The sequence below is a fragment of the Prunus persica genome, chromosome G4 (assembly GCF_000346465.2).
Source record: "Prunus persica cultivar Lovell chromosome G4, Prunus_persica_NCBIv2, whole genome shotgun sequence".
NCBI classification, from domain to species: Eukaryota; Viridiplantae; Streptophyta; class Magnoliopsida; order Rosales; family Rosaceae; genus Prunus; species Prunus persica.
The window spans coordinates 9703175-9726868 of NC_034012.1; the positions used below are offsets into that span (position 1 = coordinate 9703175).

The 23694-nt window shown below is 36.3% G+C and overlaps 2 protein-coding genes across 3 annotated transcripts; one reads left to right on the top strand and one right to left on the bottom strand.

Moving 5' to 3' along the window:
* Positions 24 to 4485, top strand: LOC18780287 (ubiquitin-conjugating enzyme E2 35). The gene is made up of 8 exons (XM_007213786.2): positions 24 to 285; positions 544 to 571; positions 800 to 886; positions 2404 to 2462; positions 3425 to 3466; positions 3563 to 3636; positions 3949 to 4046; positions 4152 to 4485. The coding sequence occupies exons 1-8, from the start codon at positions 250 to 252 to the stop codon at positions 4187 to 4189; spliced, it is 462 nt and encodes a 153-aa protein (XP_007213848.1). The 5' UTR covers positions 24 to 249; the 3' UTR covers positions 4190 to 4485.
* Positions 7375 to 11737, bottom strand: LOC18780584 (TPR repeat-containing thioredoxin TTL1). 2 transcript variants are annotated; one of them, XR_002271214.1, is made up of 8 exons: positions 10366 to 11737; positions 9600 to 9795; positions 9315 to 9490; positions 8898 to 9231; positions 8585 to 8789; positions 8398 to 8504; positions 7923 to 8271; positions 7375 to 7780 (listed from the first exon to the last, which is right to left on the bottom strand). XR_002271214.1 is itself a non-coding variant. In XM_020562076.1 (7 exons), exons 1-7 carry the CDS (start codon positions 11268 to 11270, stop codon positions 8119 to 8121), a joined length of 2076 nt encoding a protein of 691 aa, XP_020417665.1. In that variant the 5' UTR covers positions 11271 to 11737; the 3' UTR covers positions 7375 to 8118. The 2 variants fall into 2 exon arrangements, 1 of the variants encoding a protein (XP_020417665.1); XM_020562076.1 differs by having other exon boundaries at positions 7375 to 8271.

Consider the following 23694-nt stretch of genomic DNA (forward strand, 5'->3'; position numbering starts at 1 on the left):
GCAGGAAAAAAAAAACAGAGAGAGAGAGAGAGAGAGAGAGAATAATAAAGATGTCAAAATCATTGCTTTTAAGTTTTGGGAAATAAGAAACACGTAAAATATTCGTAAACCGAGTGCTTATTAAAATTATTTCTTCGTCATAGTGAGAGAAAGAAAGAAACCCAACGCGTTCTCTCTCTCTCTCTCTCTCCTCCCTTCTCTCTCTCTCTCGCAAAAACCCTCATTGCGTAGCCTGCAATCGACTTTCGAATGGCCAACAGTAACCTTCCCCGGAGAATCATCAAGGTTCACCCTTCAATCTTCTTCACGATCCCTCTTCTAATTTCCCTCTGATCGCTCTGTTTGTGTCCAAACAAAGAAAATTTAGTCTTTCATTTATTTTGTTGTAATTTCATCTTATGTGCTTAGCCTGGAATATGTACTTGCAAATTTGTGATCTTTTTCATTTTTGTCTTCTCTTTCTCAGCTGCCAAAAGTGGCTTAGGGTTTTGCGGTTTTATTTTGTGTAATTGTTTAACCACTTTTGTGTTTTTGATCCCACAGGAAACTCAACGTCTCCTCAGTGAGCCTGGTAAGTTACACTTTTTCCCACTAATTATTTGAGCTTGAATTTGAAGTTGTGCTTTAAATTCTTTTGATTTTTGTGTGTGTTTGTTTTATAAAGCAATCTAAATAGAAATGTGAGCAGGATAGTATTTTTTTTTTTAGGGTTTAGATGTAATATAAATATGCTAAGGTTTTATTTTGATGGGGATTTATGGGGCTTAATTATTATTTAATACCGTGATTATCTATACAGCACCGGGAATTAGCGCTTCACCATCGGAAGACAATATGCGATATTTCAATGTGATGATCCTTGGCCCAACACAATCTCCTTATGAAGGTATAAATTACTGGACTGCATTTTTTTTTATACTACATGCTTATGTAAGAAATTCAATCTTGTTTGATTATTATTGTTGCAAATCTTTTTCTTTTTTCAAGAAAATTTTGGGGAAACCATCAGAAGTGTTTATTTTGTTTTCCATGTGATATATTCATAATTGAGACAACAAGAGCATTAGTTCTTTTGTTTTGTGCACATCCATTTGTAAGTGTGAGCTTTATTTTGGGAGTAAAAGCCTGATGGTAACTTTGATTTGGGGAATCTTTTTAATTTAATCAACAAATTCATGTATCAGAATGATGACTTATGGTGCTTAGCGATGAATAGTCCTACCTCACTTGAAATGTAGTGATCTGCATTACTGGATGTTTGTATTCATTCATATTGTTCCAGTGAAAGTTGGCTGGAAACAAATTATTGACGTCGTTGTCTGCTAAAGTTAGATTTAATGAGAATGACTTAGGAGGTGGGAGCATTCCATTAACTCTATAGTGGTTTGTGATCACCGAAGGTTGTCTATTTTTGTGATTTGTTCTTACTCTTGTGTACTAAAGGAGTATCAGGTCCATATTTCAATATTTTAATGTGACAATGTAGCCCCCGGGGAAAATATTGTGTTGAAGGGCATAATCAACTCTCCTTTGATTGTTGAATGGAAGTATGTATATGAAGCAAACCATCAATGAAGGACTGCAGCTTCTACCGTGCCTTTGGAGCAAGTAGTCAGTCTAGTGACATTGCCTAAGTGTGAACACTTGTTTTGGTTATTGGAATAGCCGGTAGTTTTTCTTGAGAGCCTTAACATTTTGCAAGGGATAAGTAGAGAATTGGAGAAAACATGATATCTATTGAAGATAATAAAATTGATTTTCCTGTTTGTGATTTTTGCAATATTCAGAAAGACCTAGTGCAGGCTAATTTAGGACTAGTGAGAGATTGTGCTACTCAGAAAGGCAGGCTAATTGAGGAGATATTGTAGCAATCATCCCTATACTCGAGACGAGCTGTATCTCACCTTCAGAAATCTGTTTTTTGCTTGTACTGTCAGAAAAGTGTAGTCCGTTTCTGTAGCACCTGTCTATCTATGTGAGTTCGTTGGCCGCCTGTTAGAGGTGTGTGGCATTGATGTGACGCAACTGTGTCAAATCATGGACAGTGAACCAGGTCCTAGATTAATGACGATACCCTTTCTCACAACTCCGACTTTTTTTTTTCTCTTCATATAACCAAGTAACATCTGTGTATACTGCTTATACTTGAGAAAATTTCTCTTACATCTGCGTTGAGTAACAATGTACTTTGCTATGTGGTTGAGCTTGTGTCAAATGATGGCAGCTTATTTTTCTTAGTCGGATAATTTTGTAAATGAAAAATCAGATGTCAGTTATAGAAATGTATTACGGGTTTACTTGGTTTCCTCTTTCTTGTTACTCCCTTGTTTATTCTTTTCCGTGGCTTAGAATTGATTTGCTCATTTAACGTTGTGTATTTGTTTGTTTGAAATATTTGTTCAGGAGGAGTTTTCAAGTTGGAACTATTTTTGCCAGAAGAATATCCAATGGCTGCTCCAAAGGTACTTTGATTTGAAGTCTTTTCAGTATGAAATGAACACAAAGGGTAAAATATTGGGGGAGAGTATGAAATAAAACATTTCGATGGATAGGAGCACTTTTAATTCTTGCTTCAGATGTGTGGAGTTTCACTGTTATTTAATAAATGGGTTTTATCTTCACAGTTAATTCGTTCCTTGTTTATATTAAATTTCAACTTAGATTTTGTTTCCTTTGTATTTTTTACTTGCCGTGCAATTTGTTAGTCGCATGTGGTGTATGCCTACAAAAATGGCAGTGTGTTTTGAGAACTGGATTGAACCTGGGTAGTCTGTTAATGTTGATGTTGTAAGTTACCAAGGAGACACTAGTATTTGGTATGTGTACAGTTAATGCATGTGCGTTGGATCTTTAGGATCTTAGAAGGCAGTTCTTAAAGTCGCCCAAACTAAAGAAGGTAAATAGCTTAAGTCCTTTGGCCTGTCATGTAGCTAGAAGGGAAAGGAGATGCAATTTGGTAAATATTATTGTTTACATAACACATTTTGACACTGATTCTGATCGCTAATAATTTATGGACTGGAATGTTTCCAATTTTTTTCTGAATATATTGCCAATGTTGATTATGAATGAAAATTTCTTAGGTTAGTAGTTGTGCTTTAATGGTTTTTCTTTGAGGTAGAACTAATGTAAGACCAATCTGCATATATTCACCTTTGTTAGCAACTGTTGTCAATTGTGGCAGTGTGGGATTGAATAGTTCGCTATCCTTTCATAGGATACCAACATGGTACTGGAAACTTTTAAAGACTTATAAGGAAACTGTGTTGTCATTATGTAGTAATTTTACAAATGTGTTAGGATGTGGTTCCAGTTTTGCAGTGTCCAGCACCATACCACCTTCTGCCTTAGCATGCTTCTCAGCATCCTTATATTCCTTATCTTGTGTGTATCAAGTAATTATTTGTTTTTTCCCTTGTATCAGGTTCGATTTCTCACCAAAATTTATCATCCTAACATTGACAAGGTAGGCTGTGCCTTCTGGTTATTTTCTTCCTTTTACTTTCAAAGGTTTAGTAAGTAGTAGTTTCTTGCCTTTTTATGAATGGTTTTCTTAATGCAGCTGGGAAGGATATGCCTTGACATTTTGAAAGACAAATGGAGTCCTGCTCTCCAGATACGAACTGTACTTTTGAGGTATCATTATTTCATATTGCCTTTGTAGTGAATCATTTACCTGTTCTGAGATCAAAACATAAGAAACACCTGTGCGGATCACAGATTAAAATATCAAGACAAACTGTTTGTTCAATTCAAAACAAATTTTGATATAATTCATACTGGTATAATGTGGAGTTCGTGCAGCTGCTATTCCATTTCTGCTGCTTTATTCTTATACAGTCACTGTACTTGATTTGGGAAAATGTTTTAATGTGATGAATGGTTATATATTTTTTAAGTAAAAATTGAAACTGAATTATCGGCAATGTTGCCATCATTTTCTGCTAGTATTCAGGCACTTTTGAGTGCTCCAAACCCCGACGATCCGCTCTCTGAGAACATCGCCAAACATTGGAAATCGAATGAGGCTGAAGCGGTTGAAACAGGTAATGTTGATAGTTTTCCTTTTTATTGGTTTTTCCCTTGCTTAGCTAGAACTGTAATATCAATTAACAATGCTAAAGCTAATTTGTTCTTCCTTATTCCCGCAGCAAAGGAATGGACCCGTTTATATGCAAGTGGTGTGTGATGGCATGGTGCAAGTTTATCATTCCCTCAAATAACATTGTTGCAATGTATGGTATTCACTGTCATTTTAGATGAAAGAATTGGAAAGAATTGATGTTTGAAATATTGGAGTTTAATGTTCTCAAGCTACCATTTATTGCCTGATAATTGTTTCATCTCTTGGAAGCTTGTGTCTGAATTTGGATGATCAAGGATGAAGATACATTTATCTTCGGTCTCAAGTGTCGGCTGGGGATTATTATAGGCACACAAAATATGGATTTCTGGTAATCGATAGTGTGAATAATTCTTTACCAATTCTTTCTTGTTTCCTGGCGTGTCTTTCTCAGAATCTGCAGGGTGTTCCTTGCTTTGTCTTTGCAAATACTTTGGCATTTTTAACCGAGAGCATTATGTTCTTCCTCATTTGCCTCAAAACATCACGTACTAGTAAAAGCCTAGGCACGGGTTTGAAGTTAATGAGACCACTACTTCTAAACACTTTCAAGCACATGGCAAGCGGCTTGTAGCTCAAGTGATTAAGTGTATTTACAGTTGCATACAAGATAAACCACATGAAAATTGAGTAGCACTTTCTATAGGTTTTTAAAATAATTGGTAAACTTTTTGTTTAAAGTGTTGGTATTGATTCCTGCATAATTAAAAAATAATTGACGTATAATCATTAAACTCAGCGCCTTTTCGAAATTAATTCTTGCAGAATCAGAAAATGAAAGCACATCATTAGTTATTTTCCCTTATAGCTTTTTTTCCCAACAAATTTTAACAATAAGTGATTTTTTCATAGTTTACCAAACAGATTGAGCTTTTCAAAAATTTTAAAAAATCACTTCACTCTAAATAAACAATGTCAAACGAGCACTTAAGCATAATTAGTTTAGGTCTACCACTAATCTTTGTGTGGGCTTTTGTGCTTTTGGGTTTCGGCCATGGAAAATACAACTAATATTCAATGAAAGATTAAAAAGTACGTGATGAGGCCACATGAGGGACACCCTTTTTTAAAAAATTGAAAAAAAATTGTATATTAAAAGAAGTAAGCCATGCAAGAAAATACAAAAGGAAAACCGCATTAATTAATTAATGTCCATTGCCGATAAGAGACAATGGTGGACCCAATTTCCCCAAACTTGAAAACGCCACAAAACGACATGGCTCTGAGAATCTGATTAGATCACAAGAAATCTTAAAGAACTCTGAATTTACTGTTTCAGTTTCACTGTTTCACTGTTTCACTGTTTTTTTTATTTTTTTCTTCTGTTCATTTACTTTAGATGGATCGTACAAATTGTACAGAACGCCAATTGGAGGCTTTTACAGCCTTACAGATGTAGGGTAGGGACACGTCACACGTACGTAGGGTACCCCAAAAGTCAAGTACCCTCCACTGGTCCTCTTTCTCTTTCTGCTCAACCCCACGCGCGCGCCTTTGTTTTTGAGTTTTTTTTTATGGTGAATTAGTTTTCTCTTTATTTATAGTATTTTTATGTTTATTAAAGTCTGACCACGTGAGCAGAGTCATCTGCCGGCCGTTTGACTGCTGAGACGCACCGACTCGGGCGATTCAGACATGTGACCATTGCATTTATATTTATTAATAGATTTTAGAGACCAAATTACAAATCACTACCAAAACATGACTCAATAGTTTGATTATTGGTCCTACTCCTACCACATATATCCCTGTCTTCATAACACTGTTTTTTTTCATAAATAAAAACATAACATTGTATTCTTTTAATTATGAATGTTTCTGTTAAAAGCAAATTTCATTAAAATAGTTTAAAGTGCTTTTTGGAAAAGCAATCAAAACTCACTTTTCGTAATAAAACAAGACATTCTGAAAATGCTCGTGAATAAAAGATCATAAAAGTGATTTTAGTTACCTGAAATGCTAAAATCATAATAGTCCCCTTGAAATATAAGGTCGATAAGATAAGGACCCTCAACCACCAATCTCTCTCCTTTCATTCTTTAATGATAGGTCGGTTTTGTTGTTAATAATAAAGGGGAAGTCCTAATTTGTCACGTACCCAATCAAAGTTGTGTTGAATGTAGACTAGACATGGTCCATCAACAACAACAACTACTCAGAGCAAGCAAGCAAGAAGAAGAAGACACTTGAGAAATAAAATAAAATAAAATAAAAAGCTTATTTCTTGGGTGGTCACTGTCAGCACAAGGCGCCCAACCGACCCAGACATTTGATATCAGCACCCAACGATTGCGCTTTTTGGACTTTATAATTAGTGTTTTTTAGACATAAGCGATATTTAAAAAAGAGATATTCGAATATAGGACCTTAGGCGCAATCTTGAATTATAGAGGTTTTTAGTTAGGTATGCATAAGGGTGTATTGAGTAATTTGCGGCTCTTTGTCCCCACATTTATGTCAAACACAATCGTATAATTAGCTAATTATTATAATAATTAGCAACTCAACAACCAATTAGTGGTTGCCAAAAGCAAAAGCAGAAGCAAACAAGCAATAGTGGCCTTGAGGAGGAAGTAAAAATAAAAATTCTTGCAAACAATGCATTTCTTTTACAATATCTGATATATATATATATATATATATATATATCATGATGTAAAAACAGAGGCATTATTGTATGCAAAAAATTTCTCCACGAAAGGACATGTACTTGAGAAGAAAGGGAATTGAATAGTTTCAACTACCAAGTCCATCCACCCACTTAATAAGAAAACCAACCTTGAAGCTTCATTTAAAACTCACTTACTTTACCCCTCTGTCAACAAGTCAACAATTCCCATTATGGAAACCCAAAAAACCAAACTACCAAATCAGTCCACACCGACAATCAACAGATGGTTACTGCTCTGTCAGCCTGCAATCTGTAGCCATCACAAATCTCACCCTCACCAGTCACCATTTCTGGACAAGAACCATCATCCAAACGAAATTGGATAGGATAGCAAAACAGTGCTATATACAAGTTTTTCTCCAGCCACTTAAAAGGGTTATAGCATCAAGGCTTAGATTTTGATACTCTTTAGAATTCTTTGAGTTTTGCTTAAAACTAATCAACACAACTTTAATCTCACTAACCAAAACACACTTGTGCAAAAGGAAAAAAGAAGTACATTAACTCAAGGCCATACATAATTGGAGATGCAAATTCAAGGTTAGATAAGAACATGATATAGAATGGAAAATATGTGCAATGAGAAGAAAAGAAAAATAGAAATTTTTATTGTTGAATAATTGGTTTGAGAAAAGAAACAACAATAAGAACATATTCATCCTTCCTTCACTAACCCAGTAAGTACCCACCGGACATCCAATCTCCCCCATGACTTCCATTGTTTTTGTATATATCACATATATATACATGTACAGATCCTCTGCTACAGCCACCCCCTCTCTCTCTCTCTCTCTCTCTCTCTCTCTCCCTCCCTCCCTACCTATCTCCCTCTCTCACTGAGACACAGACTCTCTCTCTCTCTCTCTCTCTCTCTCTCTCTCTCTCTCTCTCTCTCTCTCTCAAATAAAACTAAAAGGCCAATTTAAACAATTGTACACAGTTATCATTTTTTTTTTTGGAAGTGGGGATACAGGAACCAGGCCGGCCTACATGAGAATGAAAATGAAAAAAGTTCAAAGATATGGTAAAAAGGAAAAAAGGAGAAAAGGAGAAAGGAGGAAGAAAGTGGAACCAGAGAGCAATGAGGAATGAATGAATAAATAAAAACTGAAGAAGGAACTAAGCTACCTCTCTGGGATCCACTGGCACCGCTAACGGGATTATTTCGTGATTCTGATTATGTCACAGGTATCTGGTAAAGCTTATATGGTGGGAGGCAGAAAGGAAGGGCTGTAGGAGAGTTCCTAACAAACTGGGGGCCGGGCAGCAACAAAAAAACTCAAAAACTACGGCAGAGCAGCAGAATTACAGTACAGTCCTGATTCTAGAAGCTATAATGCCTGAGTGAGTGTTCCAACATTTCACGGCTGGGGCGCACCATTTCCTTCACTCGGCTACCATTTTTGTAAATCTTGAATGTTGGTACAATCCTCACATTTTCAGTGCTTGCAACTGCTTGGTTTTCTTCAATGTCAACCTATGATCCATCACCATAATTAGTACATAAATTTCCTTCTCTTCAATATACTTACGTACCAAGTACCAGAGCGTGCAAAGCGTAGTCAAACTAGAATATGATGCATTATATCAGTCAGTAATTTACCTTGAGGAAATTTATGGATGGGTACCGGCCACAAAGTGTGTCCACAAAAGGAGATATTTGCTTGCATTGGAAATCAGAGGCTGCTTTAAAATGGACCACGGAGACACCTGTAAATATGACTTTTAGGCACTTGTGCAATGTAGTGTAAAAATAAGAAGGTGAGAGACCTGTAGATGGGGAGGCCTACCTGGTAAAGCCATTGCAGCTCTGAACTGCTCAAGACCTAATATTTCTTCTACTTCACCGCCAAACTTCATATTATAAACTTCTTCCCCGCGGGATTTTTTTAACGAAACTTGAGCATGAAACAAAGATTCAGCAACTTCATTGTCGTCAGGAAGCTCCTTGCTCAAGACCTCATAATCTCTAACAGCATCTACCCATCTTTCAAGCTGTAATACACAAAAATCTAACAAACTAAATTGCACATTTTTTACAAAAGGAAAAATACATAAAGCAGAAAGAAAATAAAATGATTGAGGTTCAGAGATGCATTTTACCTTGCTGTTTGAGGCAGCCCTTCTAAGTAGGGCTTTTGTGTAATTGGGTTTAATACATAGGGCCTGGTTGCAGTCTTCAATGGATCGCTCCCACATCCCAAGTTTAAACCAACAAGCTGCTCTGTTGCAAAATAGAACAGAGTTTGAAGGATCAAACCTCAGACCATCTCCGTATGCTGAGCAAGCTTCAGTGAACCTTTCGGACTTGAAGAGATCATTGCCTCGGGCACGGGCTCTCACAACCATACGCACATTATTAAGCAGCACTGCAGCTTCAATGTTCCGAGGATCAATCAGCCCAGCTTTCTCAGCAGCAGTAACTGCATTCTCAAACCTGCAACATCCATCATCTATCCTCACTCTCCACAAAAACTTAACCATCTTATTTCTGATGAAGCCTAGAATCTTTGAACTCACCTTCCAAATGCCATCTCAATTTGGGCCATGACAAAGTAACTGTAAGCTTCAGAAAGCATCCCAAAGAACTTAGATTGTGAGGGTTTGGTCTCTAATTTGGGTGTGTTTGATAAGACTAATTCAGCATCATCAATTTGGTGGAGCTTCAAAAGTGCTTCCGCTCTACACATACAGAGCTGTAAATTCAATTTGAACAAGTTCAGCATTATGCTACACTTTCCGTTGCAACAAATCATCCAATCCTGGTAGAAAAAACTTATAGAAACTTAAGAGATTAACATTTACCTGAGGAGAAAAGTCAGCTCCAGAAGCAATAGTAGCATCACATTCCCTCAATACACTTTTCCAATCTCCCACACGACGGGAATCTGTACATTTTTTGAGATGCTTCTCTACTGCCTGCAATTTCTGTAACTCAGCCGGATCTGGCTTCAACCCTGGAAAACAAAGGTGCCTCCTGGCATTTTCAACTTGTCCTAACCTGCCATAACATGGGATTCTGTCAAGTAAATTCCCTGCTGCATTAAGCTGGAGAAATACATTGAAATTCAATCCACCTACAATTATATAAACCATCAAAACACTGGATCTGTAGAATTTAAATATAAACGAACCAGCAAAAATTTGAAGCTCCACTGAAAACCTCTAAAGAAGATTCCAGTACGCTGGTATATCAAGCAATACAGAAAATTGCAACACAACTGAATCTGTCCATTCCACTAGTCAAATTCAACTAATTGTTACCCAAGGAAGCATATATACGTTCATCCAGGAAACTAGAATGACACATGGAAATTGTAGACACATATTAACTAATGTAGAAATCTAAAGCAAGCGAAAAAAAATACAGGAGAACAAATCAACAATCCAAATCAAAAGGGCAAACCAGAGCAGAATGAACCAGATCCAAGGACCAAACAAGCAGAGACATTATGTACAATGTTGACCAGCTAATTAACAAGACTGACACTAACCCATCACCAACTAATTCACCAACATATCAGCTTCCAAAATGAACCAAGCTTTAGTGTTTTGCATCCCAACAACTCACCTAAGAAACAAAGACCCCAAACGCTGGTGAGCTCTGCCATAATTGGGATCCAACCTTACTGCCTCTTCACATTCCCTCACGGCCTCCACCAGCCGCCCGAGACCGGTCAATGCCGCCGCCCGGTTGCTCCGGTAGGCTGGATTGGCCGGAGACAATGCGATTGCCCGAGCGTACAAGCTCAAAGCCTCCGCAAAATGGCCTCTTCTGTACTGCTCATTCCCAGCTCTCTTCACCTCCTCTGGATCCGCACTCACCATTGTTCTCTTCAACAAGTCTCCGCCGCCAGTTACCCTCGAACTCACAGTACTCACCGCCTCTATGCCGCCACTTTTCGCCGCCGGGCCTCCCCGCATTATGCTCCCGTGACCGTAATTGCCCATACCCGAACCCAAAACATCGGTTCTGGAGCTCCGGTTTGGGACCATACCCGTTTTTAAGATTTTTCCAGACGGGCATATGTTCCCAGTGGGCAAAACATTGAGTGGCGGAGAGTTCACAGAGCTCTGACCCGAGTATATTAAGGGGTGGGTGGAGCCGGAATCGGATCTTGTATGACCCGGTTTGAAATTCCGGGTGTTTCCGGCGGATCGGACGCTCTCGGCGGCGGTGGGACTGCTCTCACTAGAGCCTGACAGCTCGCCGGAGTGGTTGTTTGGGGCTGAATCGGACCTTTTGGCAGCTGGGTTGGGCCCATTTCGGCCTGAGAACGATCCGGACGAGCTGGAGCTACTACTTGTAGCAGTGGCGAGACCACCGCTTTGACGGGTCCGAAGAGGGGAAACGGGTGAACCCAGATCGAGTTCTCGAAAATCAGGCTTGTTGGCTTCGCAACTCAGTGAGTCACGGAAGCGATCGTTGAGCGAGTCGAGGCCTAACTCCGAAATGGGCTTCCCAGGATGCGACATTTCCAAAAACAAAAGCAAAGCTTGTAAATTTTTTCTATCTCTTCTCCCTCTGTAAATTTCGGTACTTTTTTTCTCCTTTCTGGGGTCCTCACCCTCAGCAATGTATGCGAGTGAAGCTACTCCAAGAAGAACAACAATGGCGGCAAGCAGAGACAGACACAGACACACAAAAACCCAGAAGCAGCAGAAAATGAAGAGGCTTTGATGAAGACATCAAGAGATACACAGAGAGAGAGAAGGGAAAGAGATGCCGAGATGGGGATCTCGTGATATAAAAGAAGGAAGCAAAGAATGAATGTGAAGTCCTTAGAGAGAAGAGAGAGAGGAGAAAGAAAGAAAGAAAGAAAGGAGAGAACTTTTTTATTATTGTTTTTTCTTCCCTTTCTCTCTTTCACCTGCTGCTTCACGAGACAGGTTTCTCTCTTCTCCTCTTGTTTGTATTTTTATCATCAATTTTCTTTCTCAGTCTAAAATCTAAAATCTAAAATCCCTAATAAAAATCCAATATCTCTCTCTCTCTCCTCTCCTTTCTTCTCTCTTCTTTGGGTACTCTCCAACCTTCCTCCATAAATCGCTTTATTTGTTGTTTTTTTCTTGCAGAAATTAGTGCCATGGAGGCCTACTCTCCCTTTAGAGGCTGTGAGCGACACACACACTCCCCACTCTCTTCAATGGTGACACCTAACCATTGGCATTTGGGCTCTCTCTCTCTCTCTCTGTTTTTCATGGCCTTCCTTCCCTCTCCTTTTGTCAACAAATTGATTTTGACTTCACATTGGTTTAAGCCTCATTATGACCTATTTTTAATCATGTAGATTTTGCTTAAGGCATGAAAGGTGACAACATGGGAAAATAAAGTGCCAGCTTATATATATGAATTCATCTTTTCTTAAATAATTCTTGTATATTAAACAAAAACTCGCGGTGGGAATGCTCTCGACGATTTGTATTTCTAGTACTTCTCTTTTCAAAGTTAGTAAACATAACTTTAAATTTTTCTATTCTAAAATGAGTATATAACGTGTGTGAATAGTCAAATGAGTACTCGTGAACATGTGTGAAATAGTCAAAAGATGAATATTTAGGATTGATTGTAGAGAAGGTGCACAAATTACTTCGATGATGTTAGACTACTTTGCTTCCATACTAACCTTAAATGTGACATTCATTTTCTTTTTATTACATTGAGAGGGATTGATACGAACACTTACATTTTCTAATAATAACTTATTTATCTTATACATGACATTTCTAAAGAGTTTGTAACTCAAGTGATTACGAATATTTATATATGCACCTTAAATCCTAGATTCGATTCTCCCCTCTCCTAATATCTCTTGTATTAAATTTAAAAAAAAAGAATCTTATATGTGATAGTCTTAGTTAATACGAGCAATTAATTAAAATTCTTATTTGAGCATGTATTTCAAATTAATTGATACGCGTAATGCTTTTATTCATATTTTACATGTTACATATATTAATTATAGCTTTTATATAATGTTCGAATTCCGCACATTTCTTTTTTAAAAAAAAGAAGAAAAATATGCCTATATAGGTTTAATGAAAAATTATATTAACTTGTAAATTAGTGGTTTCAAATTTAAACTTTCATGGCATCTTAGTGGTGTTTATACGAGATTTTTCATAATAAAGAGAAAAAAGAAAAGTTAAAAAAGACACAAAACCAAACAAAACAGAAGGCTCAATGGTCCCTAACCACGTTGAGCTGAAAGCCTTGTCAGTAGTATTGACAATGACAAGGACCGTGAATTCGTGAAGTGAAATGGTGTGAGCATTTACACCTTAGCATTAATGTGTTTTTTGACAAGCTACTTCTCCTCACGTCCTAGATTTCCTGTACTCTCCAGATTTTTTACTTCCCTGCGCAAGCCAGAAGCAAAACACAAGATTTAATTTAATGACTGCTCGAAACCAAATTACCAAAACACCCTCCACAGTCTAGCTTGTTTCACATTCTACCCCTTGGATTTCCCCATATTTACGGATATGCCTCAAAAAAACCCCCCCTCCACCTGTTTCGCTGTCTTTCCTTCTTCGATAAGCCCGAGAGAAAAAAGAGAGTTAAAAGCGAAAACGTTGAATGAGACTGGCAGGGGCATTATAGAGGATGAGCAATGAGACTGGGGCTATTTTAGTAACCTCGGGTGGGTATCGACAGAAGTAGCTGGCCATGTGCAGGTGAGAGTGCCGTGCCAGCTGGCCCATTCAGAGAATTCCTCAAGCCAAACAGTGGCGTCCAGCTAAGCACCAAACGGCAAGGGCTGACATCGTTTAGTAAATGATACGGAGAATATGCCTCTGGAGAAAAACGTTGTCGTTTTTGAGACGTTGGATGGTGATGGTGACAGCAGCAGAGAAGCAGGGCCATCCCAGTGACGTTTGCATGGAAAGCAAAGGAGAATGATGACCAGGCAATCCATTTCATGCCAGGTAGGCTAAATAAACTTGGCATGGATTTTTTTTTTCTCCTTTCATTTTTTATTGTTGTATTTAAATTTTTTTATTTTTTAAATCATGAAATCGAAGATATTCAGGGTCTTCTTGTAGCATGTTGGTTTTGTGTTAACGTTATCATGCAAGGAATTTATAATTCAAAGTGGTTAAAAATTTACGGTCATTTATCTTTTTATTCGAGATCTTATATTTGATTTCCACGTCCTTCAATATCGCTTTATATAAATAAAATTTTCAATCAGCACTAAATAAATGAAGACAAAAAATAAAAAATGCTAAATAACATTGCATTAATCTCTATTATCCATATTCAGCAATTTTGAGCATGCCAATGCTACACAAGGGATTTCTTTGTTTTCACGTAATTGGAAATCTAGAATCTAGAATTTATTTTTTTGGTACTTTATTTAATGGCCAAATAGAAATTGAATTTTATTGGGACATTTTTTGCAGTGAAAGTTACAAGTTGTTTTTGTTTGTGAGTATGTGAAAATTGCAATCTATCTTGATAATTTTCTTATTATATGCACTTTAGTATTTGAAAATAGAAACAATTTAAAATTAAATTAAAATTAATTGGAGAATTTTGAGCAATCAACTAGCTATTAATCTAGCGTAAATTTTTATAAGTCAAGAACATAACACCAAAAATAAAGATCTCAAATTCGAATCTCTACCAACTCAAAGGTAAAAGTAAAAAACACATGTAAGCCCACACGAAAAGAATAAAAAACGAAAATGGAGAGGAATTTCCAACATGTATGTAATATCATAATAGGTATGGTTACAAAATGGTACGTGGCTGTCACGTGTCAAATCATTTACAGATAAAAATGGGCACGTGGTGCCACACAGGCACAACCTCGCTGAGCTGTGAGCCACTATGTTATAAAAGAAGAAATTTTTGCATGTAAATTGTAAAACAATAAAATGTTTAAATTCAGAACAAGTGAACAGAGAGGTGCATTTAAATATTGTTTCATAGTCTATAGGTCTAACTCGATAAAAAAAATCTTGATTGGCGAACGAGTAATCATATATTCGATTTTCTATGACATCTCGATAGTGGGTACGAGAAACTCCCTTTTACTTATAGTTTAGACTTTAATTATATTTTAAAAAATAAGTTGCATTTATAATATGTCATAATTTGTTTTCTTATTTGGGTACATGTAAGTATTTTTCATAGAATATGTCCTCACTCCACAGTCTTTTTCAAATGCAATTGTCATATGCTTTGACAATGCATATTACTTTTTTCACCCTCCTAACCTGACTTGACCAAACTACTTGCTTTCTCATTTTCAAATTTTTTGTGTGTTTTTTGTTGTTGCTTATTTCACACTATCTAATCTAACACTTGAAAAAAATAACAAGATACATTGCGTGTGTACTAGTTCAGGAGAAGAAAAGGGAAGAAAAAAAACTCAATTTCTGAAATGGTTAGGTCTTTTTCCCTTTCTTCTTAGGTTGCTTGCTTGTAATTTACATTTGGTATCTTCAGATCTTATGTTACATATTTTACGCAATCATTGTTATCCGATTGACCTGAATTTAAACTTTAAATCGCCATGGTGAATTAATAATGTGAGATCCACGAGAATGATAATTTCATTTAATATTTCACTCCAATGAACCAAACATCACCCAAAAATCCAGTAAATCTTATAAAATGACAACGGAAAAATAATAAGCAAGATCACAACTAACTTCACTTAAAAGGGTTTTGAGTCGTATACGTTCTTGTGAATGACTATTGTTTATACGCAATTGTATATTGAAATCTATCCAGATGAATGAAATCTTTGCATTACCATCATAAAAAAAAATACAATAAATAAATAAATAAAAAGACAGCCATTTTTAATGGCATTTAAAATAGTTCCATGTCAAAGTACTTACAAAAACGACACCGACAAAGTAGTTCTCTCTTAATCCAACGGCCTGCATTATCTCGGGGGCCTCCAAGTCAATTACTTTTTGTGAAAAAATGGTTGATTTCCTCCAATTCCAAGGTGTGTATGTGCATGGACTTTGGAGATATTTTAAGACTTTCACAAACTGTATTTAAAAAGGGTGTAAATAAATAAATAAAAAGAGAAAAGTGCGACATTTACAGAATCAAAATATTTATTAAGTGTTAAATCTTCTGGGGAAGGTTCAATGTAAAATGAACAGTGCCCACAGATGCATCCTCATAGGGCATTGCATTCAACCCTAATTTATTTGTTTATTAAGATAATACTTTGTTTATTAAGATAACACACACACACACACTCTCTCTCTCTCTCTCTCTCTCTCTCTAGCCCACCATGACAGTGGATGGATTGAGTTCTTTTTATGGGCCAGGAGTGCTCATGGCTTTGGTGTTAGATGTCTCCCTCTGTGTGTCCCAAACATTAATGGATGTAAACAAAGGTCATCAATCTATATCCCCTCCGTACACACACCAAGTTTGTATTACTATTATATAAACCGGCCAGCCAAGTTCATTGGCTTGACCATGTTCCTACATTTAGTGTTCTCATATGGGGCTCTTAATTAGGTGGTCTCGGCATATTCTGATAACAATTCCCACCACCGTAGCCCTACCAATAGGCCAATTTAAACCGCCGAGCGTATTAGGAATGGGGATAACAACACGATAAGATGGGGATGGGGATGGGTATGTTTTCGTTATCGTCTCTGCTTCTATTTATACTCCTAAACACTTATCTTCATTGTTGTCACGCTGCATAATGAGAATTCTTTGTCTTTTGATCTTACATCTAGGCTAAGATCGACACCATTATATTTTGCTTTTTTACAGGCAAATGTATGTGGCAAAATAATTGACATAAAAACATATACAGTTACAGCAGCACTTTTATTAGTTTGCAATCAATTCATTCAACTTTGTTTTGTAGTGCAAACGTAAGTTCATCATTTCATTTTGGCCCAGTTTGACTGTTAAGTCATGGTTAAAAAAAAAACATGCATCTTCTTTTTCAAAATTACTGTTTATGTGACTTAAGTAATTAATTAATTAATTACCAGCCCTCAATTCTTGGACAATCTGCCTGTCTTTATAGTGACCAAATGTAGTCGACCGTTGGGTCAGAGTTAATTAATCCCCACCGTTCAGTCTCAAAACCTACTCCAAAAGCATATTGACATTAAAAAAAGAAAAAAACTAGTCAGATTTGACCATTAGGAATGAAAGCTTTGAAATTCACTGCAGGTTTTATATACGTAAATGCACTACATTGGCGAGATCTGAAATTTTGCCCATTTTGGAGTAAAAAGAATAATTAAGGATGCCTTTTTGACTTAATTAATTTATGATCATGAGTCATAAGTGATTTAATTAAAGAGAGTTGAGACTTTATAATATATTTAATTGGAAATATTTTTGCTCACTATTTTAATTTAAGGTGTACTTTTTTTGTATCAATACTTAACATATGTTTATAGACATAACCATAGTTAATTCTTTACTTTGTATTTGTGAAATTATAGTTATGTCTATAGACACGTGTTAAGTGTAGAAAAGAATAATGAGAATACACCTTAGGTTAAAGTGATGAGCAAAAATGTTCACTATTTAATTTGTCTTTTGCTTTTGAATAGGATGATATGCATTCATGGCTTTATATGTTTTCATGACTAGGTGAATCATCTTGAATGATTACTCTAGCCAATGGTTCAAATTTTCACATAAGTGGTTCATACCAATAATTAAAATTTAAAGGTAATGGTGTACACTTACGAGTTACCCTATTAATATAAGATACTTGCTATATATACTCTACATTGTTGGATGGAATTTTCGGTATTTGGGTAAAGATTTAGTAAGCAGCTTGTAACACAAGTTAATAAGTGTTTATCCTGTACATCCGAGGTTTTATGTTCGATTCAATTCTCATGTATCAATATCACTTATAAGTGTACTATATAGTTGAAGGTAAATCTTTGTTGTAAAGAGGATTTAATCCATTGCGAGGAAGTCATAGGCCCACACCATCGAAACTCCAAACCAGAGCCTTGCCTTGCAAGTACTTGCAGAGTTGCAGTCACTTGAAGCATACAATCAAACCCGTTTGACTAGTGAAGTGTTTTTAGTATTTAAAATCACTATCATAATTAATATCAAGCCAACATATATAAATATGTAATTGCGTGTCACTTTAGTGAAGAATTGGATGCCAAGTTGTATAAGTTACAAGAATCTGAAAAAAGAATAATAAGTTGAATCAAACGAAGGTGATGTTAGTCTAAGACGGTAATAACAATGAACTCTAATTATGAGAATTTATATAGCTTATCTAGTATAATACTTTATCTTTATACTCACTACAAGAATTCGACTTTAACTTTCTTTTTTTAGTAGAATTCAACTTTCGTCTTCTTTTATTTTTAGAGAATTCGACTCTCGTCTTATGTTTTTCCAGAATTTAATTTTTGTATTTTTAAAATTAAGTATTAACTTTTGGCAATCACATGCTAATTAGTCCCACTTAGCCATCACTTTGTGTGACACATGCAACGGATAGGAACTAAACAAGGGTGCCACTGCGGCAGCAACTATCCTACAAGACTACAGCTAGGATGGGGCTGCTACCATTTTTCCTAGCCAATATAACATGTCTTGTTGAGACAATAACAAGAGAAGAAAAGGACAAAAGACAACATATGATTGGAAACATAAAACCCACAAATGAAAAGCTCTTCTGGTATGATGTCATGGTCAATTAGGGGGAAGAAAAACTAAATGGACCATAGGTAATGCTTGCTTGTAAAAACAATTAAAATTAAAATCGTATTATCAGTATAAGTAATTACTAATGAACTAATCGACTAAAAATAATATAGAAGAGTGTTATGGATAATCACTCACGCAAGTGATTTTTGACTGTAAATACGTGTGAGTCTTAGAAAGTCCCACATATATCAACAACCAGAAATCAATCCGCCCCACCCTAAATTTTTTCTATTAATCTTATCTTACTCTAATTAAAGTAATTCACAAGGCATTGGAGCAACAACGTTTAAGGGTTAATGATTAGGCTAATTAGGCTAATTAGGCATTGGCTCGCTAAGTTGGTTGGAAAATTGAGGGTGTTCATGCTCTAGTATAAAAATAAAAAATATAGTTCATTACCATAATTAGGTTCATAGATAAGAACAAGGTTGTTCCCACATACCAAACCACATATGCAAAGCTTTGTTGGTGAGATTATTCTAAACCCAAAAGATAACCAGCTCTTAGTAATCTACTAAACCAATTAGCCCACAGATTAGGACCTTTAAATCCAGAAGAAATCTAAAGAAAGATTGACAAAGTGTGCAATATATGTGTGTGTATATAATATTTGTACATGTTGTGTGTGTCCAACTTCCAAGAGCCAGACCAGCCATGTGAGAACCATGAAGAGAGGAAGAGAGAGCTGAGCTGCAAGTTGCAACCTTAGAATGTCTTGGACTTTGGAGCCCTCTGTGTTGTGTGTAAGTAAAGAGTACGGATACATAAATATTAAGGATTAAAATTGCAGACCCTATAATCATGGGGGTCAGAAGAAGCATGTTCATCACATGAGAGATAGGGAGTTCTAATTTTAATTTTTTTACAAAAGCCAGAAGGGAAAGGGGGTGATGAAATTTCCTGGATCCTGGTCTCTAATTGGTCTCACTTACTTTTTGTCCTCTACAGATAGTGTGGTCTGCTCAGTCAAATTTGTTTTTCCTCCCTAGATTTTCCAATACCTATGCCCTTTTAGGTTATGAATTTTGTTTTTTTTGTTCTTATTTTCACAATGCATTGTCCAGGCCCAGAAAGTGTTTACCTTTGTGTAACAAATGTAACAAGCTTTGGGATTGGATTAGATTGGATTGGATTGTACTATAAAGAAAAGGAGGTGAGTGGTGGTAATGTAGAACCTGGCAGTGCAGTGCCAAAAAGGATGTCAGTGTCAGATTGCAGAGAGTCTCTAAGAAATGTGGTAGGACTTTGTCACAGAGCTGCAAAGTCACGTGACAGCCATGTGATCATTGAAGAGAAACCATGATGTTCTTGGAGGAAATTTGGATATGTGATCCTCTCCTTATCTCTTTCAGCCTATGCTGCTTCTCTTATCCATCTTTCTTGAAATAAGTTTATCTCAGTTCTCAAGTTTGCACAATGTCACATTCATATTGTGTACTGGCACCACAAACCTAGTTGATCTTTCTTGTTTTTGTTTTTGTTTTCATTATTTTCTTGATTGAAACAAGTGCTGGTTAAAATTTGGCATTGGTGATAAGGTGTAGGGTGCTTGCTCCTGGGAACTTAGAATTAATGTCTCCTCAGATTGTAGGAGTACGGATAAATAAACTAAGCAAATTTCAGACAAATAATCATAAGTGTCAGAACCATTTCAAGAATCAGCCCATAGATTTCTTTGCTTGTTTCATGAAGGAAGAGGGTTGAGACATCACTCTCTCCCTTTCTAGGCTTTCACATACAATTAACATGTTTTCACATATAAGCAGCAACTTTATAAATTAAATTGGACCCACATTTTGTTTTTAGTCCCATTTTTTTGTTAAATCATTGAAAGGTTCATTATAATTTGTTTAGCGGCAGCGATTCCGTATTAAAGTTTGAATTCCCTCTTCTTCGTTGATTAAAAAAAGACGCAAGTGATTTAATCTCCTATGGTGTTAAGTGGTTGAATAACATTGATTGATCATGTGAAAAGTTCTGAAGTCCAAAACTTACCAAGAATTTGTACAAAAATTATTCATTACAGAAATAAAACAAGCTTTGACAGATGATGGTTTCATAATTGATGTTGGACTTGTAGTGGCATCTCACAGAATACAAGCTAGCTAGATGTGCTTGGATAGTCCTTTTCCTCTTTTTTCAATGGGATTGGGATAATGTTTTAGCTATCATTAGATAGTGATGTGTTTGGAGGGTACATAAAAACAGCCTAAATAATTAGCATAAAAAACCAGTAAACCACATGCCTCTCTAAGCATGTATGTACATTGGTCTCTGTTATCTCCTCCCAATTGGCTGACCTTGGATTCCTGACCTGTAGGGGAAAAGGGCTGAGGAGTTTCCCTCATGGCTTGGTTGTTAATTTGTCCTCAAGCTCATATTCCTCAGCCATTGTTTTTATTCATTCAAATCACATTGGATTTCTTTACTTTCTTCATTGAAATGAATTGAATGTTTCCTTCTTGATTTTTGTGCTGAGTATTATTAACTTGGGATTCTGAAATGGAAATATGCACCTCCCACTCCCACCACAAGAATAAGTGTTGCACGTTTTGAATCATTTTTCTTTCTTTCTTTTAATTCTGACCACTTCCAAGAGCCAGTCAAAGCAAAAAACAAAGAGCAAAAGAACAGAAAAAAACTACTGTACAGCTTACCCAGGAAGGAAATAATGGTAAGCAGCAGAACAATGAGCAAAGCATGTCAGAAAATATATATAGAGTTATATATCACCGTACCAAAACCTGCAGGTAACATAGAAATAAGAAAATTTAGACCTCTCTTTCTCTCTCTCTCGCCCGCCCCCCCCTCCCCTCCTCTCTCTTAGATTCGTGCATTATGGATGTGAGAGACAAGAGTACTGATTGAGCGAATTGAGGAGCTCCAGCAAGGCACGTGCTGCCCATATGATCATATGAGACTAGAAGCAATTACATTGGTGACTTTTGAATGAGGAACCATTATTTTGGCGACTGCACTGGAAAGAAGAAGAAGAAGGAAAAAAAAAGATATGAACATCTGATTATAAAGCTGACTGGAAGGTCAAATGTAAAACCTGTTTCTTGTTTTCTTATAGATGGAAAGATATGAGCTCCAAATGAATTGTTTAGAGAGACAGCTGAAGGAATATTAATCATAATGGGATTATAATTATAAATTAGTACTGATTCTGCTGAATCAAGATAAAGACTAAAATGGTTAACCATCATCGATCAGCCCACTAAATGATGTTCTGCTTAGATCAATACCTCATATAATATTTTGCTATGGTGGGATGGGATGCTCATAATGTTCCTATTTATTTATTTACTGGTTTTTGTTTTTTTTTTTCTCTTTCTTTCCCTTTTATTTTCTACGTAAAAATTGTGGCACTATAGATGACCTCACCAAACTCTAAACAAGGGATCCTTGTTAATCAGAATCCTATGCATTCAGCAATGACTGTAAATAAAACAAACATCCTGGCACTCGTTTAAAAAAGGGTTCTTCCACCTCCACACGGATGTGGGCAGAGGTTCAAAACCCCCAAGCACCTAATGAATATTTATGTAAACCTCTACCCAGATCACTTGTATATATAAAATAATTATTAATTTTTTTTTTAAAAAAAAAAGAAAAAAAAAAGGGTTCTTCACGCTGAGTTTTGTTGTTGGGGTTATTTTTTTGTTTTGAGTCAACTGCATACCCAAAGGCCCATATATTATGCCTTGTCCTAGAAACTAAAAACCCTATTCATAACTAAAACTTGCTGAATAATATTTTAAGAAATTTCACTGGGGTCAATAGTGTTTTTGTTTTCATCAAGAAATGTCAATCTACAGATGGGCCACAACAAAAAAGCCCTTCTTTTTTCCATGAATCATTGGATTGGATGGACCCTCAGCCAGACAGAGGTCCATGAATCCAAAGGGCCATCATTATAAGAAATGAATCATATGATTGGGAATTTGGAGGAGCTCATCTAATGTTGCCTTCAATTATCTTAACATCCACTCTTCACCCCACCACTCATAGGCTCAAAGCATCTATGATTTAACAATCACCACTACCAATAACAATAGTAATAAGAAAATCAGAAGCATAACTTCAACTCCACTGCTCAATTTTATATTCAATTGAACCTGGTTTTCAAGCTCAATTATTTGGGTTAAAACTTTAGATTGCCATTATTGTTCATTCCACTAGCTTTTGGTCCTGACAGATCCAATTTATTTTTGGGTTATACAGGGAACAACTGGATCTGTTTTTAAATGCAAACAAGTTAAACAAGTTGATCATGTTTTGGGTGGGGCCATGAGACAGTGGAGACCAAAACACCAACATATCAAATATTTAATGTGAACATGTCAACCTTATGCATTTGACATATATATCATAACATGGTGCAAGGTTGATGGGAAGCACTGATGATGATGAAGAAGTGGCAGATCAACAGCAGAACATGGGCACCCCCATACCACCAAGTTGACATCTTGAACACTAAGAGAGAGAGAGAGAGAGAGAGAGAGAGAGGCAGTCATGGATTTTTCTGTTAGTTGTGTCTGTAGCAGACTATATATGTGAATGTCAAGTAGGACATGAATCCAATGCATCAATGCTGGTGGTCTCTGGTAAGTCCATCGGGCCATCATCATGCATCATTTGTGTGTTGGCATGTGACGCCTTCACAGCTCTAGTTTCATTATGTACCCAAACCCTAGTCCAATTCATTGGTATACATATTATTTTGTTTTACCATTGTTCCTTCCTTTTGATACAATCCTTGTTTTCTTGTTCCATTCTTCAAGAGATTTTTACATGTACACCACTCATGTTTTGTTTTACCAAGTTGTCATGTTTTTGTACGGTTTTCTTTAGGGCTCTTTTTGGATTTGAATTAACCCTATGAACAAAAATAACGCAGAGAGAAAGCAGTAGAGAATAGACATGCCGAACAAGCACCCAACCCAAACTGTTCTTAAAATTATAAATCAGGTTCATGCCCTCGCGCTTCAATGTCTTAATCTATATGTTGTCAACCAATAAGGCAAGAAAAGAAACTGTTTCCACTTCCAAAAACCAACCTTCATTCATCTGTAGCGAAAAAACAAATAAAAACACTTCATTCTTCGATCTTGATTTAGATATTAACTATTTTCTTAGCTGAAGTTATGTGCAAGAATTCCATCCAAAATGCAAATGCAATGCTCAATTATCTTTGGAAGA